An 18,929-nucleotide genomic window follows, 5' to 3' on the forward strand; every position below is an offset into this window, starting at 1 on the left:
GTGTTACATTAACGAATTTACTGAAACAGATAAATTTTAATATGGCTTTGTAGAGTATAGTAGTACCCTAAGTGCTACAGTAGATCTAGTGGATTACGTTTTAAAAGCCCTGGATGATAAAAAGATAATTTTTGCTGTGTTTGTTGACCTTAATAAGGCTTTTGTTGTGGTGGATATAAGAAAAATAATATAAATTAGGATTTAGAGGAGTGGCATACAATCTAATAAAATCATATTTGTACAATAGAACCCAATATGTTTGTTTAGTTTAACTAATGAGTATGGACGTAGCCGATCGATAGTTCTAGCCTGGACACTTATCCCCGCTTCCATCGATACCTCACAACAGAAGCCGAAATCATGCGGGGCGACCACCGCATCGCGATGGCAAAAATTCCGCGCTGGGGACATATTTTGCGTTGATTCGAAATAATATTTTACTGCAGTTATTATTGTAGTTTATAGTAAGCTTACGCATTTAAAATTTTAAACTACCAAACTATTTTGATACTCGCTTTGAGTTTTAAAAAGAATAAAAATTCGGTATTTAAATTAGGTGGGTAAGTTAACAATTTTATTTTTAACTTACATTTTACAATCTTAATTTTATTTAGAATAATGCCTACCTCTTGCTGCATTCCTGGGTGCAAAAGCAATTATAAAGATACCGAGAGAGTTACCATTTTTCGTTTTCCCAATGACCCGGATCAAAGGAAAAGATGGTTAGAGGCATTGAAAGAGACGACGTAGTGATAAAAGAATCATCAAGGATCTGCATAAAACATTTTTCTAAACGTGTCATTATTCGTGAGGATATAGTGGCTAGGAAGGATGGAACAATTTTAAAGGTTTCTCGAAAAAGAGTAAAGCTGTCAGAAGATGCCTGCCCTACAATATTTGAGAATCAGCCATTCACAACCCATACCCCTACAAAAAAAAATCACGGGTCTTACAGGAGTTAGAACTTGAGCCACAAATGATAAATCAAGAAAATAAGGAGCAAAAAGATTGTATAAATACATTTGAAGAACTAACAGGTAGTATTTTGCATATAGTTCAAAAAAATTTTAGCAATTATTTTAATTTTAAAATATCTACTGATCATATCAATATTTTTATGTTACTGAAAGTGATTTAACCAGTTTGCCAGTTATTCTTAAGGGGGTAGTAATAAATAAAAATTTTAAAACTACTTTTTTTTATAAAGATAGGGAGGTAGCCAATAGTGAATTAAATAGCATTTTAGGGAAATCGAAAATATGTAATAGGTGGTCTATTTTATTAAATCTTTTAAATTTTGTCCAAAAATATTCTATTCAGGTTTTACCAGAGAATGATTTTGAGGATAATTTTACTTACATTGAAAAAATATTACAAGATATTTTAATAAAACAAAATTCTGAAGAGCATAATATTATAAGAAAATTGAAGTTTGTTAGGGAGCAAATAACCTTAATGAAAAGTAGTAAAGTGGTGTATTCTCCGGAAACATTAATTTGGGCCAGCACTATTTTTTTAACCTTTCCAGGGGCATATTTTTTACTAAGGGATAGTAATACATTAATACTTCCCAGTCCCCGCCATTTAAAAAGACTATTATTAAAATTAGGGTCCAATAGATGTAGGTGTAGATGAATGTCATCTTAAATATTTGTCAGAGAAAAAAAAGAACCTAACCGACAGAGAAAAATATGTCGTTTTAATGTTAGACGAAATTTATATTCGGTCTGACATATCATATAAAAGTGGGAAAATAGAGGGTTTTGCCTCGAATAATAATTCAAATTTAGGTGATGATAAAAAAATGATACCAGCAACGACAATTCAAGCATTTATGATATCATCTTTATTTTCATCACCATAAAGATATGGTTGGCTTATTTCCTATTTCAACTCTTAAATGCGACATTCTACATGAATTAACTAAGAAAATTTTAAAACTTCTGACAGATATGGACTACCATGTAATTGCCATTATTTCGGACAATAATGCGGTTAATAAAAACATGTTCAGTTTACTTTGCGGTGGTACAATACAAACCTATTTTTTAAATCCCTATACAAATGTCTCTCAAAAAGTATTTATTTTTTTTGACACGGTTCACATTTTGAAATCCATCAGAAAAAATTGATAAAATCAAAAGGATAATCTACAAACTTGTTTTTTGCCCGATATTCCCAATGATATGCAAAGTTTACAAACATTTCCAGAAGTTGCCAATATAACTAAAATAACGGCATGTGTAAATAGTTAAAAAAAAAAATTTTCTTATGAAGAAAATCGGGTTGTTAAATTAGCACCGTCGCTCTCAAGAAAAGTGTTATATCCTTCGTCAATAGAAAGACAAAATGTTAACTTATACGTCAGGCTTTTTGATAATAAAAATATTGCTGCATTACAAGAATATAATAAAGACAATCCAACTACAGTGAGTGGAACCATTAAATTTTTAGATTTAATTTCAAAATGGTGGAAAATCTTAAATTGTAAATCTCAATTTAAAGGTATACGTTTTCGAGACTCGCATTATGATTGTATAAGAGATCCAGAATTTGACAAAAATATTATATTTTTAAGAAATTTTATTAAATGGTTAGAACTATGGAACGAATTAACTATTCAGGGTGAACCAGAGAGTACAAGAAATAGAAAACTTTCAAATCAAACACACTTTTCATTAACACATACTTGTAAGGCTTTGTCAGACATGTGTAAATACCTGATAAACGATTTAAAATTTGAATATGTCTTACTGGGAAAGTTTCAAACCGATGATTTAGAGGGTAGATTTGGACAGTACAGATTAATGTCGGGGGCTAATTACCATATTTCAGTAGTTCAAGTTTTGGAATCCGAGAGAAAATTAAAATTAATAAGCGTTTTAAAATTAAAATCTTCACTCAATGGCGATTTTTCTTTGAAAAACTTTGATCTTAATACTCAAGATAATTTTAATATTAAAGAATTAACAGAACTTGACGATTTTCTTCTTGATGCTTTATTGTTGACAAATGACGAAACTATAAATGAAAATGAAAAACGGGTTTTAATTTATATAGCAGGATATATTGCTAGAAGTATTAATACAAAAATAAAATGTGAAGATTGCACCTTATTTATTTGCTTTCAAAATCAATTAGATATTGATTATCCAGAAAGTTCAGATTTTTCCTACATTGATAAATTGGATCGGGGAGGTTTAAAGTGGCCAAAAGACATAATTGTAGAAATAATTTCCAATATATTTTTACTATTTAAAATTTTAATTAGTGATACATGCGAATCGCTTTTCTTAAAATTCAAGTCTCAAAGGGGTATTTTACAAAGCTTGTCCATAAAAATGTTAAAATATAAAATCATTTTTCCAATTTCTTCTTTTTCTTGCGGAGATGATAGGAATCAAATATTCAAACAATGTATTGTTCATATGGCAAACATTCTTTTAAATAATTACTGTAAAAGTAAAAATTCAACTTTTCAATCTAGTCAGGTAAATAAAAAACAAAGGGCTGTAAAAAAACTGAAAAGTAAGTAACGGTATGACAGTATGGAATTAAATACATTATTTATTTTTGTATAGAATATATATGTCTTGTTTTTATTATTGTTTAGATATTGTTTTAAATATGGTGTTCAAGTAGTATAGAAATGTTTTGATTGTTGTTAATACATATTTTTGTAATTATGTGCTATAAGAGTAAGAATAATTAAAATATTGACTATAGGTTAAATAATAAAAACTAAATGGCTGTAGAAAACTTAAAATAAGGATTATTAAAACGAGGCTGTAAAAAACTTAAAATATTAACAGCGTAACCAATGCGCTTAGTTTCATATACCATATGTATGTTTTGTTTTTCTTTTTTTATATATTTTATTTTACCATAACTATTAAGAATATTTTGGTTATGGTTTTATATACCATTATGTATTAGATAAAATAAAACCAATTTATAGCATTTATTGAATAATAATTAATTTATTCCTCGTTTTTAACCTTATCCAACCATTTAAAGTAAAAACTCTAAAACAATTAAAAATAATATTAATATGTATGTATGTATCTTGTGGGAGATAGAGCTGCGCGAATTTCTCATTACTGTGCTACTGTTTAAGCTCAGAAAAAATTTAAATGGATTTTTAATTTTTTTTGATTATCTTCGGAATCATTCAAATTTTCGATTTTTTAAAAAAGCAACTAAAATTTGGCGTAGGTACCTACCTAATTTTATTTTCGGCATTAACATTTTTACGAAAAAGTAATACAGCAATAAAAAAACTTTCCCATAGCAACCAAGATTAATACGAAAACGCAAGAACCCAACCCAACCCACAAAAGTGTCAAGAATAAGTTTTTGAAAATTTGTTTTTTTTTCAATAATTTTCAAAACCACATAATATATATATATATATATATATATATACTTATATATATATATATATATTTTATATGGCATATTCTTTTATAAGTAAATAATGTGCAACCTTGGGGTAAATTATCCATTTTCGTATTTTGAGGGTAGACGAATTTGAAACACCGTTTTATATGTATATTTTTCCAATAAAATAAATAATAATAAATATTTAAAACATTTGTCATATACCTAAAAATACATAATAATAAAAAAAATATATTATCTTGTAAAATGTAAAATATTAGGTCCCGCGGTATCTCCACTTCGTTCCACTGTACGGCGTGCGCCACCAAATCTCGGCTTCAATTTTGACGCCTCGAAACCAGTGTCACGGCTAGAACTCTCGATCGGCTACGGTATGGAGCTCCTCAAGGCTCTGTTTTAGGTTCCTTATTGTATTTCTTGTATGTACTTTGTCTTAAACTTGCAAATCTACAGGCACGGTACTTTTGCCGACGATACTGTCTTATTATACACAGTTACAAATGAAACTGATTTGTGCAATTTAGTCAATAATGATTTAAATATATACATACAATGGCTTTACTATAATAGGTTAAAAATCAATGCAACTAAAACAAAATATATGTTATTTACGCAAAAAAATGTTACTTCTCAAAATTATTTTAACATCAATATTAATACGTCATTAGAAAAAGTAGACAGCATTAAATATTTAGGCTTAATAATAGACATTAACTTGAATTGGGGACAACACATTGAACATCTATCAAAAAAATTTTAGCAATGATTCCAATTATATACAAATGTACATCTTTTATAAGTAACAAAACAAAACTTAACATTTATAAAGCTTTTTTTCTCTCGCATTTTAGATATTTAATACCAATTTGGGATACATGCGGTAAACTAAATTTTAATGCACCTCAAATTTTATAAAATAAAGTTTTTAAAATTTTATTCAATTATGATAGACTAACTAGTACAAACACTCTATATAGAGAATTAAATATACCAAAACTTGATGTAATTCTAGAATTAGAACAAATCAAATTAGTATATAAAATATAAAAATAATAAAAAATGTTATAACGGTGGCTTAGATGTTTTTTAGCTGAATGTTTAAAATGCAAATAACTTAAAAACTGATAGTTACATGAAATAAACAGGAGTACCTTTTTTATTCAAATTTGACCTACCTTTTAGATTTTCTAGTCCTTTTAGCCATAACTCATTAGGCAAAAAAAATATGTTGTAATTTACCGAAGTAACAGGGTGTAACTAATGCTCTATATAAAAAATGCTAAATTCACCACAAAATTCGTAATTTTCATGTCAAAACACATAAAGTCGCTTACAGAAACGATGTTTCTGTAAGCCCAATTATGTCAAATTTATAGTAATTCATATAATATATGAATGCATCAAACCCAGTATTCAGAGATTTTATATTAAGACGAGTAACAGATAGAGGCCTCTCAAATGTTCTCTGGTAACTCCCACCGGTCTTATGGACCATCAAAAATTAATAAATTGCGATTTTGATTATATGCCGCAGAACCCCAGCCCCATGCCCCGAAATACAACCGACCAACAAGACCCCATAAGCAACATAATATAATACCAATGCTAAAAAATGGCTTACCCTCGCTAACGCTTGAAATCCTGCATCAGTAAAAAGCGAGCAGCTGGCCACCTCAAGCGTCGATAACAAGATGCAGTGTTGGGCCAGCGCTATTAGTGAAGCATCCGTTAAGATGGAACAGTAAGAAAGACAGAGATAGTGTAATTTTGGACAGTTCTCTGCTAGGGCCTGAATCGCGTCATCTCTAATATTCTTAATATGATTTGTTTTTTGAATAAAACTATTCAAACAAAACCTTAAGTAATACTTACAACACATTTACTTAAATTTACAACTTCTAACTGCGTACAGTATTTAGCCAAGCATATGATTGCCTTCGAACTAATCATCCTGCAGTTCTTGCTTAGAAAGCTTTTTAACTTTGGACATCCTAAAAAAAGTAATAGATGTTTATGTTATCTATAAAGATCTAATGGCATGTTTATCACAAATCATAATTTGCTATTCTAAATATTACAAAATTTAATCGTCATCTGATCTGACCTCTTGCCAAGGCTTCAACTCCATTCTCAGCTATGTTACACCAACCAATGTTGATATGAGTCAAGTTTGGACAGCCGTCACTCAGAGCTTTCAGTGCAAAGTCGGTGATAAGAGCGCAACCGTCCAGATTTAATTTTTGCAGCTTCGAGCAGTGTTTCGAGAGGGCGTTACATGTTGCATCGGAAATCTATACCAAATAAATAAAATCATTAAAAACATTTATTAGGAAAAGACGAACATGACAATTAAAATATAAAATACAGGAAAATTTAAATTAATACAAAAAAATAGGATAAGTTTACGGAAAGAATCAGTTTACGTTATTACAGAAAAAAAAAATAGAATGAATATTGTTGTTTTTTATTAAATTATTTAATCAAATTAAGGGTGGCTTATGGCAAAATCGGGGTATCCGGGGTTTAAAATTGCCTCCAGCTAGCTCACGAGAGTGGTGTGGGTGAACTTTACTGAATATATATCTATAAGCGCCACCTGCTTTGCTACCCTCGTGCAAAGATACCCTCAAAATTTTGCCTTAATATGGCCCTGAACCGAAAGCAGGAAATATTTCTAGATAATTTAAACCACCATTAATTTAGGTCAGCAAAAGTAAGTATTAAAAGGTAATCCGTAAATTCAGATTTAGTATATTACAGACAAATACAGACAAATAACCTAACCTCTAATTATCAAAGTTTAAATGTGTGTGTGTCAAAGGCTAAATATAGAAACTGATATTAATCATATGAAATCTACAAGTTCACTAGAATTAAGCAATTTGTAAAAGTTAAATAAAGTGATAAAAAAAGTTAAATAAAGTGATCGGCGGTTTATGGATAAATAAATATGGTACAATTTATAATATACCTCGCATATAATAGGTATACACTTAGTTCCCAACAAAGATTATGGCAGCAAGGTGCCTCACAACTTAAAGTAAAACTAGTAAATATGTATGAAATAAGTTATTCAATGAGTATTAACATGGCAAAAATAATGTGTGTGACCTTTGTTTTGCACTTCTAAATGGTTATATTATTCTCTGATACCTGTGATCCTTGTTCTCACCCTGGTTGATGACTAGACGGTCATGGGGCCTACCTGGTGTGTCTCAGGAAGGACAGTGTCTTCTGTGGTGGTTGGACAAAGTGATCCAGCCAGTACTACACCCTATGATGGATTTCAGGATATCCAGAAGAAGCTCAAGTGTAATCGATGGGGCTCAGATCATTAAATTCCATCAAATCCTTCACAATATCAGTGATGAATTGAACTAATATATGAGGAAGCCCAAGTGGTAGTTAAAAGGGGGCAATTCGGAAAAGAAGAAGAAAGAGAAAAAGAGAGAAAAGGCCTAAAAACAAAACTACATGTGAGAGACCGAACTGAGGAATTTCTAAGGTGAGCAAAATAATTTTTTATTAAAATTTCGCTTTAAAAAGTTGGATATTATTTGGATAAAAAGTTGGAGTCTTTATAAACTTTAAATTAAAATAAAATAAATGCAAATATTTAATGGGTTATAAGAAAAATAATAAGAATAAACTGACCATGTGCCATGTGCAACTTACCTAGGTTGGAATGTGGCCTTTCTTTGGAATTTTTATGACAAAATAACACAGGAAGCCTTAAAAACTCTTTAGTCTGTTTCTTTAAAACTGCCCTCGGCAAAACTTTAATTTAACTCACAAAAAAAATCAGACCTAGATAAGGTATTTCCTTTGTAAATCCGCTCAAAGCGAAACCGGCTGAAGTCTTCAACTCTCAGCTGAAAAATGACCCATTAACCCAAATCTGTCGAAATAGTTCCCCTCCAGATTTTACCATGTTTAAGTCATCTGTCAACCTTGGAATCTTACTGAAAATATAGACAATTACTGCATGAAATAAGTAGTACTGTAAGTATGTACCAGCCACAATAAAACTTAAAGAGGTCTTGAGAAGAAAATCAATATTTGGGTTTGACAGTTACTTTGTTTACAATTTTATTGAAATGAAGATTCACTAACTTTCCTACCATAAAATTATGTTAAATGAAAGAGCAACAAATTTTGCTCAACTGACTATTGCAGACATGACACATAATAAAGTCTCATTCTAATTTTCAGAACGACATTGACCAAAGCAACCGAAAGAAATCAGACACCTGTACAACCTCACAATGCAAGAAAAAGGTACCAACAATATCAACCTAGTCAAGATTATGCTTTAATATGAATTGTATTCTTAATAAGTAGTTACTGTTATAAAACAAAATATCCTATTCATTAATGTTTATATTCTGTTTTGATATATTTATACATATATTTGCCATTTAAATACATTTACAATAAACATGGTTATTTTCTAAACGGATCAAAATTTTATAATTATTGAAACCTATACAATTATGGTTGATTTTTCTATGGAGATTACCCTTTCTAATAAGCCCAAACCCTGTTTGCTCTCTACTTTTATAACCACTAATCTGAGACTTTGATAAATGAAAGAAGCTTTATTAAATTATATTAAAATATTTCAAATTTAAATAAATTGAGTTAAAGTGTTATGCTCATAAAAAAAAAACTGTAACAATGTACTGAATTTAAATGGTATGTACACCATGAAGTCGGCTTAAATTAGAAAAGTTGACGCATTTTGTTCCGCTGACTAACATTTAAAAGCAATAATATATAAATAATAATAATATTAATAGCGATAATAAGAAGAAGAAAGTTGTAAATATGACCCTAATTTAACCCAATACCTATGTAAGTTTACCATAAAAGTAAATATAAATAAATAATAATTTTATGCCAAGAAAGAATCAGTTTACAGACTGAACTTTTTGTATCCAGTTACATAGTGATTTCTTTCTGACTCAAAGTTTCATTTATTAGCGATCTTCCAAATAAGATTTAAACAGTTTTTAAGGAAGACCTTTTATTCCCATTTTCTTAGGCCGCTCTAGCTACAAACGGTGTGACAATGTCAAAGGCCTTAACTAAGTCAAGAAAAATAACCATACACTTCTTTTTGTTGTTGAAACCATTAATAATTTGATCACACAGTTTAATTAGGGCCTTCTATGTACCACTTTTTTTTTTAAAACCATATTAGTTAAATGATAAAATGCAAGGTGCTTCCACAGTAGCACGAGTACTTAAGTAGGCACTATTGGTATAAATTATTAAATTATACTCTATTTCAGAAGTGTATAGAGCAATAAACTGGGGAATTCCGTTCTGTTTGGCTACATTTCGTGGTAGTTCATAGGCGCAGGTACTTATAATATTTATGAATTTAATTTTCACGGATTAAATGTCTTTATTTTGAAAGAGATTAAATACTAAATAAATACTTTTAATCCTTTTGTATAGGTACCTATCTTTTAACGCTTTGTAACATGCAAAAATGGGGTCAGGTAATATATACAGACTATAAATACTTTTAAATCATATTTTAAACGTTAGTAGTCACTGCTACGCTGTAGTGTAATCACAATATTATTATCTCAATATTTAAAAAATGGAGGTATTCAGTCCAACGAAAAGATGTACTAAAAATTCTCCACTATCGCTGAGTGAAAAAGTTATTATTTTAAATGTACATGATTGCATAAAACACGATTACCCTAGTTTTACTGTGCAAGAAATTGTTGAAAAATGTTCTCGAATGAGTGGAATTGGAAAGTCCACCATTTTCAAATTGTTGCGGGAAAGAAAAGTAGCAGGTCAAGTGGAATCTCCCAAGCAAAAGCCAGGACGACCTACAAAAGTCCTTGATGAAAATGCTAAATGTATAATTCGAAGAAAAGTTCACTCTTTTTATTTTAAAAAGGAAATACCCACCCTAGACAAAATTTTAATGGAGCTTGGCCGAGATGACAGTATTCCGTTGATAAGTAGAAAACTTATAAAACTTTAAAACTTAAACTTAGAAAGAAGAGATGCCACTTATGCATACCTAATGAGGTTTTATTGCTCTACACACTTCTGAAATAGAGTATAAATGCTATTTTATTTTAGAAAGTTACTTTTGTTTAAATGGAATAATATATTTTTTTCACAAATTTATTGAACATAATATGTAGAGTAAAACAGTTGAAAATGTCACTTTTGGATCTGGCACTTTTTGAACAGTGTATAACAATTTTAAATTATAATAGATTGTAGTCTTCTTCGCCATCTGACGAACTGTCATCACCTCTTGACATTATAATTAAAGGATCGACTGTCTGATCGATGAGGTTGTCAAGATCCCACATTTTGTCCTCTTGCTTAATTACATGCTGGACTGCTTTTCGCCAATTCTCTGGTGTCGCTTCCGTAATGGCTTGATCAAACAGTAGCTTAACATCTTTCATTTTAAAAGTCGTGTTTTGTCTTGCTACAAATCCTTTTACCTGCGCCCATATCAGTTCTATAGGATTTAGTTCGCAATGATATGGCGGTAAGCGCAGTACAGTTATATTATATTTTTCGGCTATATCTTCCACGGCGTATTTCATGAAACGAGTTTTGTGTAAGTTTGCTATTGCCAGCAGTTCTTTTTTTATCAAATTTGCTTCAAACGCAATACCTTTTGCAGTCAGCCAATCGATAATTTCTTGCTTTCTCCAACTTGAAGTTGGCGTCTTCTCTATTCGCCGTGAATGATAGCTTGCGTTATCCATAACCACCACCGAATTAGCCGGAAGAAATTTTATCATTTCACCAAAATAGTCCTCGAAAACGTCTGAGTTCATGTCTTAATGGTAATCTCCTGTGCGAGTCGACTCAAAGGTTAGCAGACCTTCTTTTAAAAATCCCTCTTCGCTTCCAATATGTGTGATTATAAGTCTTTTTCCTTTTCCCGAAGGTACTTTAATACCCGTAGACAGGCCTTCTATGAAAGCTTGGCGAGCACTGGTTATATTTTTGTCTTGCCACATTTTTTGGACTATATAACCTTCGTTAATCCACGTCTCATCAAGATAAAAAACTTTCTTTTGCTCCCTGCGGTACTGCTTGATACTTCTCAAGTATTGTCGTCTCCAACAAACAATTTCGTCGCTCTCCAGTAAAAGTGCTTTGCGGTTATGCTTTTCCCAGGCAAAATCCATATTTTTTAACGTTGTCCATAAAAGTTTTCTACTTATCAACGGAATACTGTCATCTGAAAAGAAAGAATTTTACATTGAAACTAATACCCAACTAAGGTAGTGGCATAAAATATTGGTGGATCACCAGGTACCACTTTTGCATACCTAATGAGGTTTTATTGCTCTACACACTTCTGAAATAGAGTATAGTAGGATTTTTTCTGCTGATTAAAATGGTGAAGACAGAAAAGAAATTAGACTTCGGGTTTAGAGAAAATGTAATAAATGTTAAACAGAATCGCCTGTATACTTTTACATAAATTAAAAAAACAATAATTTTCTTAATAAAAAAGTTTTTTTACACTAAAGGCCTGAGTCTAAAAATAACAATATTATAGCGATATTAATAATTTTGCCAAATTTAAGCAAGTTGGCTTTACTTTTTTGAACAATTAAATAACCTCAACTTAAGTATATTATTTCAGATACAATTTCGTATATTTGAATCGCCGTGATTTTAGTCTATATACTTTTTTTCCCATTTGACTATTAAAAATGGTTTCAAAAACTTAGGCGTTTAGTTATATTTCCTTCCTCTTTGAAAGAATTTACAATAATCTCATTTACACTGCTATCCTCAAGTTAGAAAACAAGTTAGAAATACTAGGTCTTACGAATGAAATTACGTTTAATTCAATGTCGAATTAAAATCACTCGACCCCTATTCCCATTTAAAAAAATTGACATGAGGGCTCTGGGGAGCGAGGGGATGACGTCAGAGAAACGCAATTTCTACCAAATGTCCCTCTTAATACTAAATTTGACGTATTCGACCGTTTTTGGCTAAAAAATTTATTTTTTAAGATTTTCATGGTAGACTGTTGGACACCCTGTATTATGAATATCAGGTTGAAATCGAATGTGATGTATAAATACGGCCAAGATTTAAGTAATATAAAACAACCTTATAGTGTAATCGTACGTTATTTATTCTTACTCATACAACGTTTTTTTTTAAGGCTAACTATGAGGTTGTGAATTTTTGCTTTGTTAGAAAATACATTTAAGGCAAAATTAATTGCTGTTACAGCCTGATTGTAGAATATATCTGTATAATTGTCTAATATATAGAAAGGCAAATATATTTGTTCAAGTCAAGAAATATACTAGAGCTTACCAAGTAGCACCGTAGGCAAACTGTTCACGATGCGATTGTGTGGTCTCAGGTTCGAATCCTGGCATGAGCATGGTTGTTTGTGTTTGTCTTATAAACAAAACACACGTGGTTCGGAACCCACGTTAAACTGCAGGTCCATAATAAACAACAAGATTGGATGGCCGTCGAAATACGACGCAAGTCCATTGTAAATAAGGAAAAAAAATATTTGAGTTTCTTTGGCGCATTTGGTGCTTACAAGATAGGAAAGCCTTAGTGAGCTTGTATATACAGGGTGGACCATGGAAAACAGTTCAGCAAAGTTTAGGGACCTTTTTTTAAAAAAAAATTTTAAAAATGCTCAGACCCGTCGATTTTTGATTTTAGGGGGCAATTTTTTTTAATACTTTCAACCTCTTAACATCAACCCCTTGGCGGGGGTTGCAACCACCCTCAAAATCTTAAATAGGAGTGGCGGTCAAATGATTTGATAATTGAGCTTATTTTAATGGTCTTTTTATTCCAGTTACAACTGCCAAGTTTGAAATTGCTAACTTGAGTTTTCGCAGTATGGCAGCGTGTCAAAGATTTTGAAACAATACCATTGTTTAAAACTTTTAGCGCTAGTTTTTAGAGGTTCTTGATTTACAAAACAAAAGCGCTCGCACCCAAAAATTTTTGAATTAAAAAAAAACGATTTTTTTTTAATTCAAAAATTAATTATTAAATTTTTACGCCCACTGGATCCCTACGGAACACCGGTGATAACAGATTAAAAACTAGGTAAATTGGCATTGTAGGAAACTGCTCGACTTTTATTCCTAGATAATCAGATAGATATTCAGATAATACTTAAAAAATTTTATGGCTTAGGGTGTCAAAAGCCTTGCTAAAATCTAAAACATGTACAGGGTCGTCGAATGCGACTGTTTTAACAGAAAACTCGTATTTTCCGAACAGATAGAAAAAAATTGACTTATATGTCATGAGCTCAAATTTTGTAAAAAAAAAATTTAAGTTATCAAAATTTTACTATGTCAAACTGTTTGGCCGCTAGAGAGCGTTTCTTGAATTTGGTCGATTTCGGTAATTAGCCATAACTTTTTTGCTATTAAAGATAATTGACTTCTGAAGACACTTTCTCAAAGTACTTTTTAATGATAAATATTTGTATGTTATATATTTTTATACAGGGTGTTTCATAAAGTTGATATTCCAACATTTTTTTTTTCTTATGGAACATATATTATTTTTTTATAAATTCTTAAAGCCCTTGAAATCCTCTTTTCAAAAATATATAACACCATATATCTCATTTAAGCTGTTTCCGATATTTCCGATATTACATTGTCATTTTTCCATTTTCCAAGTCTTTTAATTTTTATAGAAGTAGGCTTTGGTAAAAAACAGCACATGTCATATGTGACAGCCAGATAGAAAATTGTTTATTTCTCCTATCAGTAACATATTTGAATTTGCTGTATTTAGAGCTATATAGTGCTCAAATATTTAGAGAATTAAAAAAAAAATATAAAAATTACGAAAAAGTTGACATGTTAAAGTGCTATTTTCTGTCTAATGAAAATTCCGAGGCAGCCAGTGAATTATATTTAAATACCTTTCCTGAACGTCGTCAACCAGATAAAAGAATATTTCCAGTGTTAAAATTAAATCTTGTGAAGCACGGAAGTTTTAAAAAGCCAAGGCCCAAAACTTATGCTGTTGATGTTGAAGCTGAAATTCAGGAACTTAATATAATAGGTGAGGTTTTAGATCATCCTAACAAGTCTCATTGAGCAGTAGCAGAGAAAATAGGTGTTGAGAAAACCAGAGTTTTAAAAACGCTTAAAAAGCACAAATTTAAACCCTACAGGGTTAGGAAAGTTCATCACCTTCAGGATGGCGACTTTCGGAGAAGAATTGCATTTTGTGATTGGTATGTCAATAAGTGCAGATTGGACGAGAACTTCCATAATAACATTATTTGGACAGATGAAAGCCGAATAGACACTTCAGGAATATATAATAGGTATAATTCCTATTACTGGACTACAGAAAACCCACATGTTGTAGTACGCGCGAACAGGCAGGGACGGCTGGGCTTCAATATTTGGGTTGCAACTTTTCGAGGTAGATTTTTAGGTCCTCATTTTTTTAATGAAACTTTGACTGCCCAAGATTATGTAAATAGTTTACAAACATATGTTGCACCATTTTTGGAAAATTTACCATTAGCGAGAGTTGGAAACACGTATTATCAGCAAGACGGTTATCCTTCGCACAACGCACGAATTACGACTGATTTTTTAAATCAGGAATTTCGGGATCATTGGATTGGTACTATATTGTGGCCTGCTAGGTCTTACGACCTAACGCCGTTAGATTTTTTTTTTATGAGGGAGATTGAAGGATTTAGTTTTTAAAGGAAGAACTATCGAAACACGGGAAGAGTTGCAAGTAGCGACTAGGCAAACTTTTCGTGCTATTAGACCTCTTGAGCTTATAAACGCTTGTAAATCAGTTAGAAAAAGGTGTTTATTATGTATTCGAGAAGGAGGTGTTCAGTTTGAACACCTACTTTGAAAAAAATGGTTCTAGTTTGTAATATTACTTTATAATTATTATTAAACTCTGTAAATATGCCTAGAAATTATTGTTAATTGCTTTATTTTTTTATAATATGTCGAAAAATATTAAGTTTATAATCTAAGTGAAGTAAATTTTTCCATAGCCTACTTCTATAAAAATTAAAAGACTTGGAAAATGGAAAAATGACAATGTAATATCGGAAACAGCTAAAATGAGAGATATGGTGTTATATATTTTTGAAAAGAGGATTTCAAGGGCTTTAAGAATTTATAAAAAAAATAATATGTGTTCCATAAAAAAAAAATTTTGGAATATCAACTTTATGAAGTACCCTGTATAAAAATATATAACATAAAAATATTTATCATTAAAAAGTACTTTGAGAAAGTGTTTTCAGAAGTCAATTATCTTTAATAGCAAAAAAGTTATGGCTACTTACCGAAATCGACCAAATTCAAGAAACGCCCCCTAGCGGCCAAACAGTTTGACATAGTAAAATTTTGATAACTTTAAATTTTTTTTTTACAAAATTTCAACTCATGACATCTAAGTCAATTTTTTTCTATCTGTTCGAAAAATACGAGTTTTCTGTTAAAACAGTCGAAATCGCACCACCCTGTACATAGTTCCAAGCTGCAAATCTTAAGTTCAATATAATGTACTGCATGAGCAATAAAATTGGTGGATAATTGTTTTTCATATAAAATTTCAATTGTTCAACATTTTTTGCAATGCTGTATTTTTTAGAGCTTAAATTTAATTTTTTGATATCAAAAGAGCCATCAGACCTAAAAACAATATCTGTTACTTATATATTAACTTCTTCAGTGAATCAAAAAAAAGAGAATAGAAATACCTTGTGCTGGATGCTTGTGTGATAACTTATTCAATTATATCCCAAAGACTTTTACCACTAACCAAACCTCTTTATTTTACTGTCGATATCTGTTTCGCTAACAATGTTAGCATATTCGGGTAACGATTAAAACTAAACTAAAACTACTTACAAGCAGACAACCAATGAAACATGGCTGAATTTTAAACAATAACTAAAATTACTAAACTATACAATTGACTGTAAGAGATCTCTATTAATTTTTTTTTTTGATTTTTGAATATTAGCTGATTTTACTAATTTTAAATGATAAATTGCTATACGAAAAGTAAAATAAATTTGAATAAAAAACGTAAGATTTAAAACTCGTTTTCTGTTTTCATTGATGTTTTTTACTTGTCTTTTAAACACGATTCAAATCTTATATGGTTAGGACTATTGCTAAGCCTAAATAAAGTTTAAGGGAAGCTTTACATTTTTTATTGCATATTAATTATTCTACTTTTTGATTATGATATAATAATTATGGCACTCGACTTAAGTTTCCAGAAAATTAAAAAAAGTTGAAGAAGTAGTCCTTTTTTCAAGTGGAGTTAATAGGTGAATGGGTAACTAAAGATACTTCGGTGATCCTCCATTAAATTTATTTAAAAAATATTAATCCGACATGTTTCGCACATGTCCATCAGGGGTAACAAATTAATGGGTTCCGTCAATATATCTTATAGATCTAGTGCCTCAGACAAGGTTAAAATGTTAAAACGAATTAAGATACATGAGAATGGGACCAAACATGGATTTACAAAAACTTTAAAATTACATCATTACGACAATAGGTTAATAATAATTAATGAATCAGAAAAGATAGTTTCTTTAAATAACGCCCTCTGTTGAGGGAATTGAGAAAATCAGATTAGAAAATTAATTTCTGTTAACTACCTAACTTCTTTTCTTAAACGATATTAAGTTCTACAAATTCGCTTGTGCGAAACCAAAATTACAAATACTTGTATAAATTTCCTCCTTCCCTCCTATCCTAATTTGACAATTTATAGTGAAAAGTGTTAAACAAAAAAGATGTAGAATTATAGTAAAACTATCGACGTAAATTTTGTAACTTTGTAATATTTTACGTAAAATTTGACTATCGTTATTACGTCCCATAAGGCAGACTTAAAAATTATGATTGTTTTCAAAAGTTCCTGGATTATTCAATGCAAAGTTGTGGTACTGCCATTAATCAGCACTATATAGAAGAAAATTAACGGTGACAATTGTATTTTCTTAACATAGAGCGCGACAAAGTCAAAAGTCAATAATAATTCCATACTGTACTACTGTATGATTATTGTATGGAAGTTTAAATTTAATAGAAATCTAAAAAACTCTTACCTTTTTGCAGTCCTGCAAGTTTAAATCTTCAATATTTTGACATAGTTGAGCTAAGGTTTTCATTGAGCCATCCCTAACTGACTGGCATCCAAATAAAGATAGTTTCCTCAAGAAACCGCCACATCTTCTAGAAATATTTTCTAAAATGGGACCCTAAAATATGTGTTTTTTTTTTTAATAAACATTTGAAGTTTGGTTAAAGAAAGGTTTTATTACTTCTACGTCTGTCTGAAAAGTAAATAGGTCGATTTTTTGCCAATTTGAGCCGTCTAAAGCAAGGACGTTCCAGGCTTTCGATACTTGAGCACACCTGCAGAGGGAGACTACGTCAAGGAATGAGAATATTCTAAGGAGCAGCTCTTTTGGAAGTTTTCGGTTTATCAGGGCCTCGTCTGACTCCCTTGTGATCTATGAGTTATACAGTTAATGTTAAAAAAATAAAATATTACAGCGAAAACTATTCCTTACATCTAACAAAATCATATCAATATTTTTATATGATAGCACCAATGCTGACGCATGCCACATTATTTACACAATTTATAAAATGGTATACACACTGCACCGTAAAAGTAGTGCTTGAAATATAAGACATAGATAAATATTTAATAAAATTAAAATGCTGAAATTGGAGACTAGGTTTTTTATTTCATGCATGTGCATTTTTGTTGTAAGCATAATGTGTTGTATTATTATTTTATGATGTAACGACCAAGCTATACTGGTTAACTAAAGAATAAAAATACTTTTTTTTATTTTTTTATTTTTCTTTTTAACAACTGTAGTAAAACACTAACTGGAAAAAGAATCCTACAAATTCACCACTTCAACAGAATATCACTAACGCGTTTAAAACTATAAAAATGAATAGTTTGTAAATTAAATATGCGTAGTAAATGATTTCTCTTATATTGGATTATTGATACGATAAATTGTTTCTAACAGATAATATAATAATCAAATAAGAACTCAAAATAGTTCTGTATATTCTAATTATATCCTATACTATAAATACTTTCTATGTATACAATTTGTAGTTTTTTATCGATCTGACCCATTATTAAAATCAAATTTGTAATCTAATTGTTTTTTTACCTGAAATTTGGATCCATCTACTGCCATCTTGACAGATCGACGGCTACTACGCTGCCTCCCGGTCGCCACCTTGTTATGCCAACTGTTGTATAAATACTTAATTGAGAAATTTGCCGTTTTCTAGGAAATAAATCGGAGTCTTGATAAATGAATAAATAAATGCTATCTTATAGCATTTTCCTGAAATAAAAATTATTATTTAAGGTATTTCGAGGTGAATGTTACATTAAAAGTATACAGTGTGTGTCAGCCAAATGGAATAAATTAGCTAATAAATAGACGGGAGCATATTGGA

General features: G+C 30.5%; 1 protein-coding gene across 5 annotated transcripts in view; it reads right to left on the minus strand.

Moving 5' to 3' along the window:
• The window catches only part of LOC126736790 (F-box/LRR-repeat protein 20), an 87,129-nt gene that overhangs the window by 49,974 nt on the left and 18,226 nt on the right, over positions 1-18,929 (minus strand). For all 5 annotated transcript variants that reach the window (XR_007660772.1, XR_007660773.1, XM_050441328.1 and 2 more), the window contains exons 3-8: positions 18,635-18,814; positions 17,756-17,947; positions 17,540-17,692; positions 6,506-6,692; positions 6,274-6,392; positions 6,023-6,214 (exon numbers count right to left, since the gene is read on the minus strand). Coding sequence is in view for 3 of the 5 variants with exons in the window: in XM_050441328.1 (XP_050297285.1) it covers positions 6,023-6,214; positions 6,274-6,392; positions 6,506-6,692; positions 17,540-17,692; positions 17,756-17,947; positions 18,635-18,661 (870 nt within the window). In the remaining 2 variants the exon portion in view is untranslated. The remainder of the gene's footprint in view (positions 1-6,022; positions 6,215-6,273; positions 6,393-6,505; positions 6,693-17,539; positions 17,693-17,755; positions 17,948-18,634; positions 18,815-18,929) is intronic.

The sequence above is a fragment of the Anthonomus grandis genome, chromosome 5 (assembly GCF_022605725.1).
Source record: "Anthonomus grandis grandis chromosome 5, icAntGran1.3, whole genome shotgun sequence".
Lineage (NCBI taxonomy): Eukaryota > Metazoa > Arthropoda > Insecta > Coleoptera > Curculionidae > Anthonomus > Anthonomus grandis.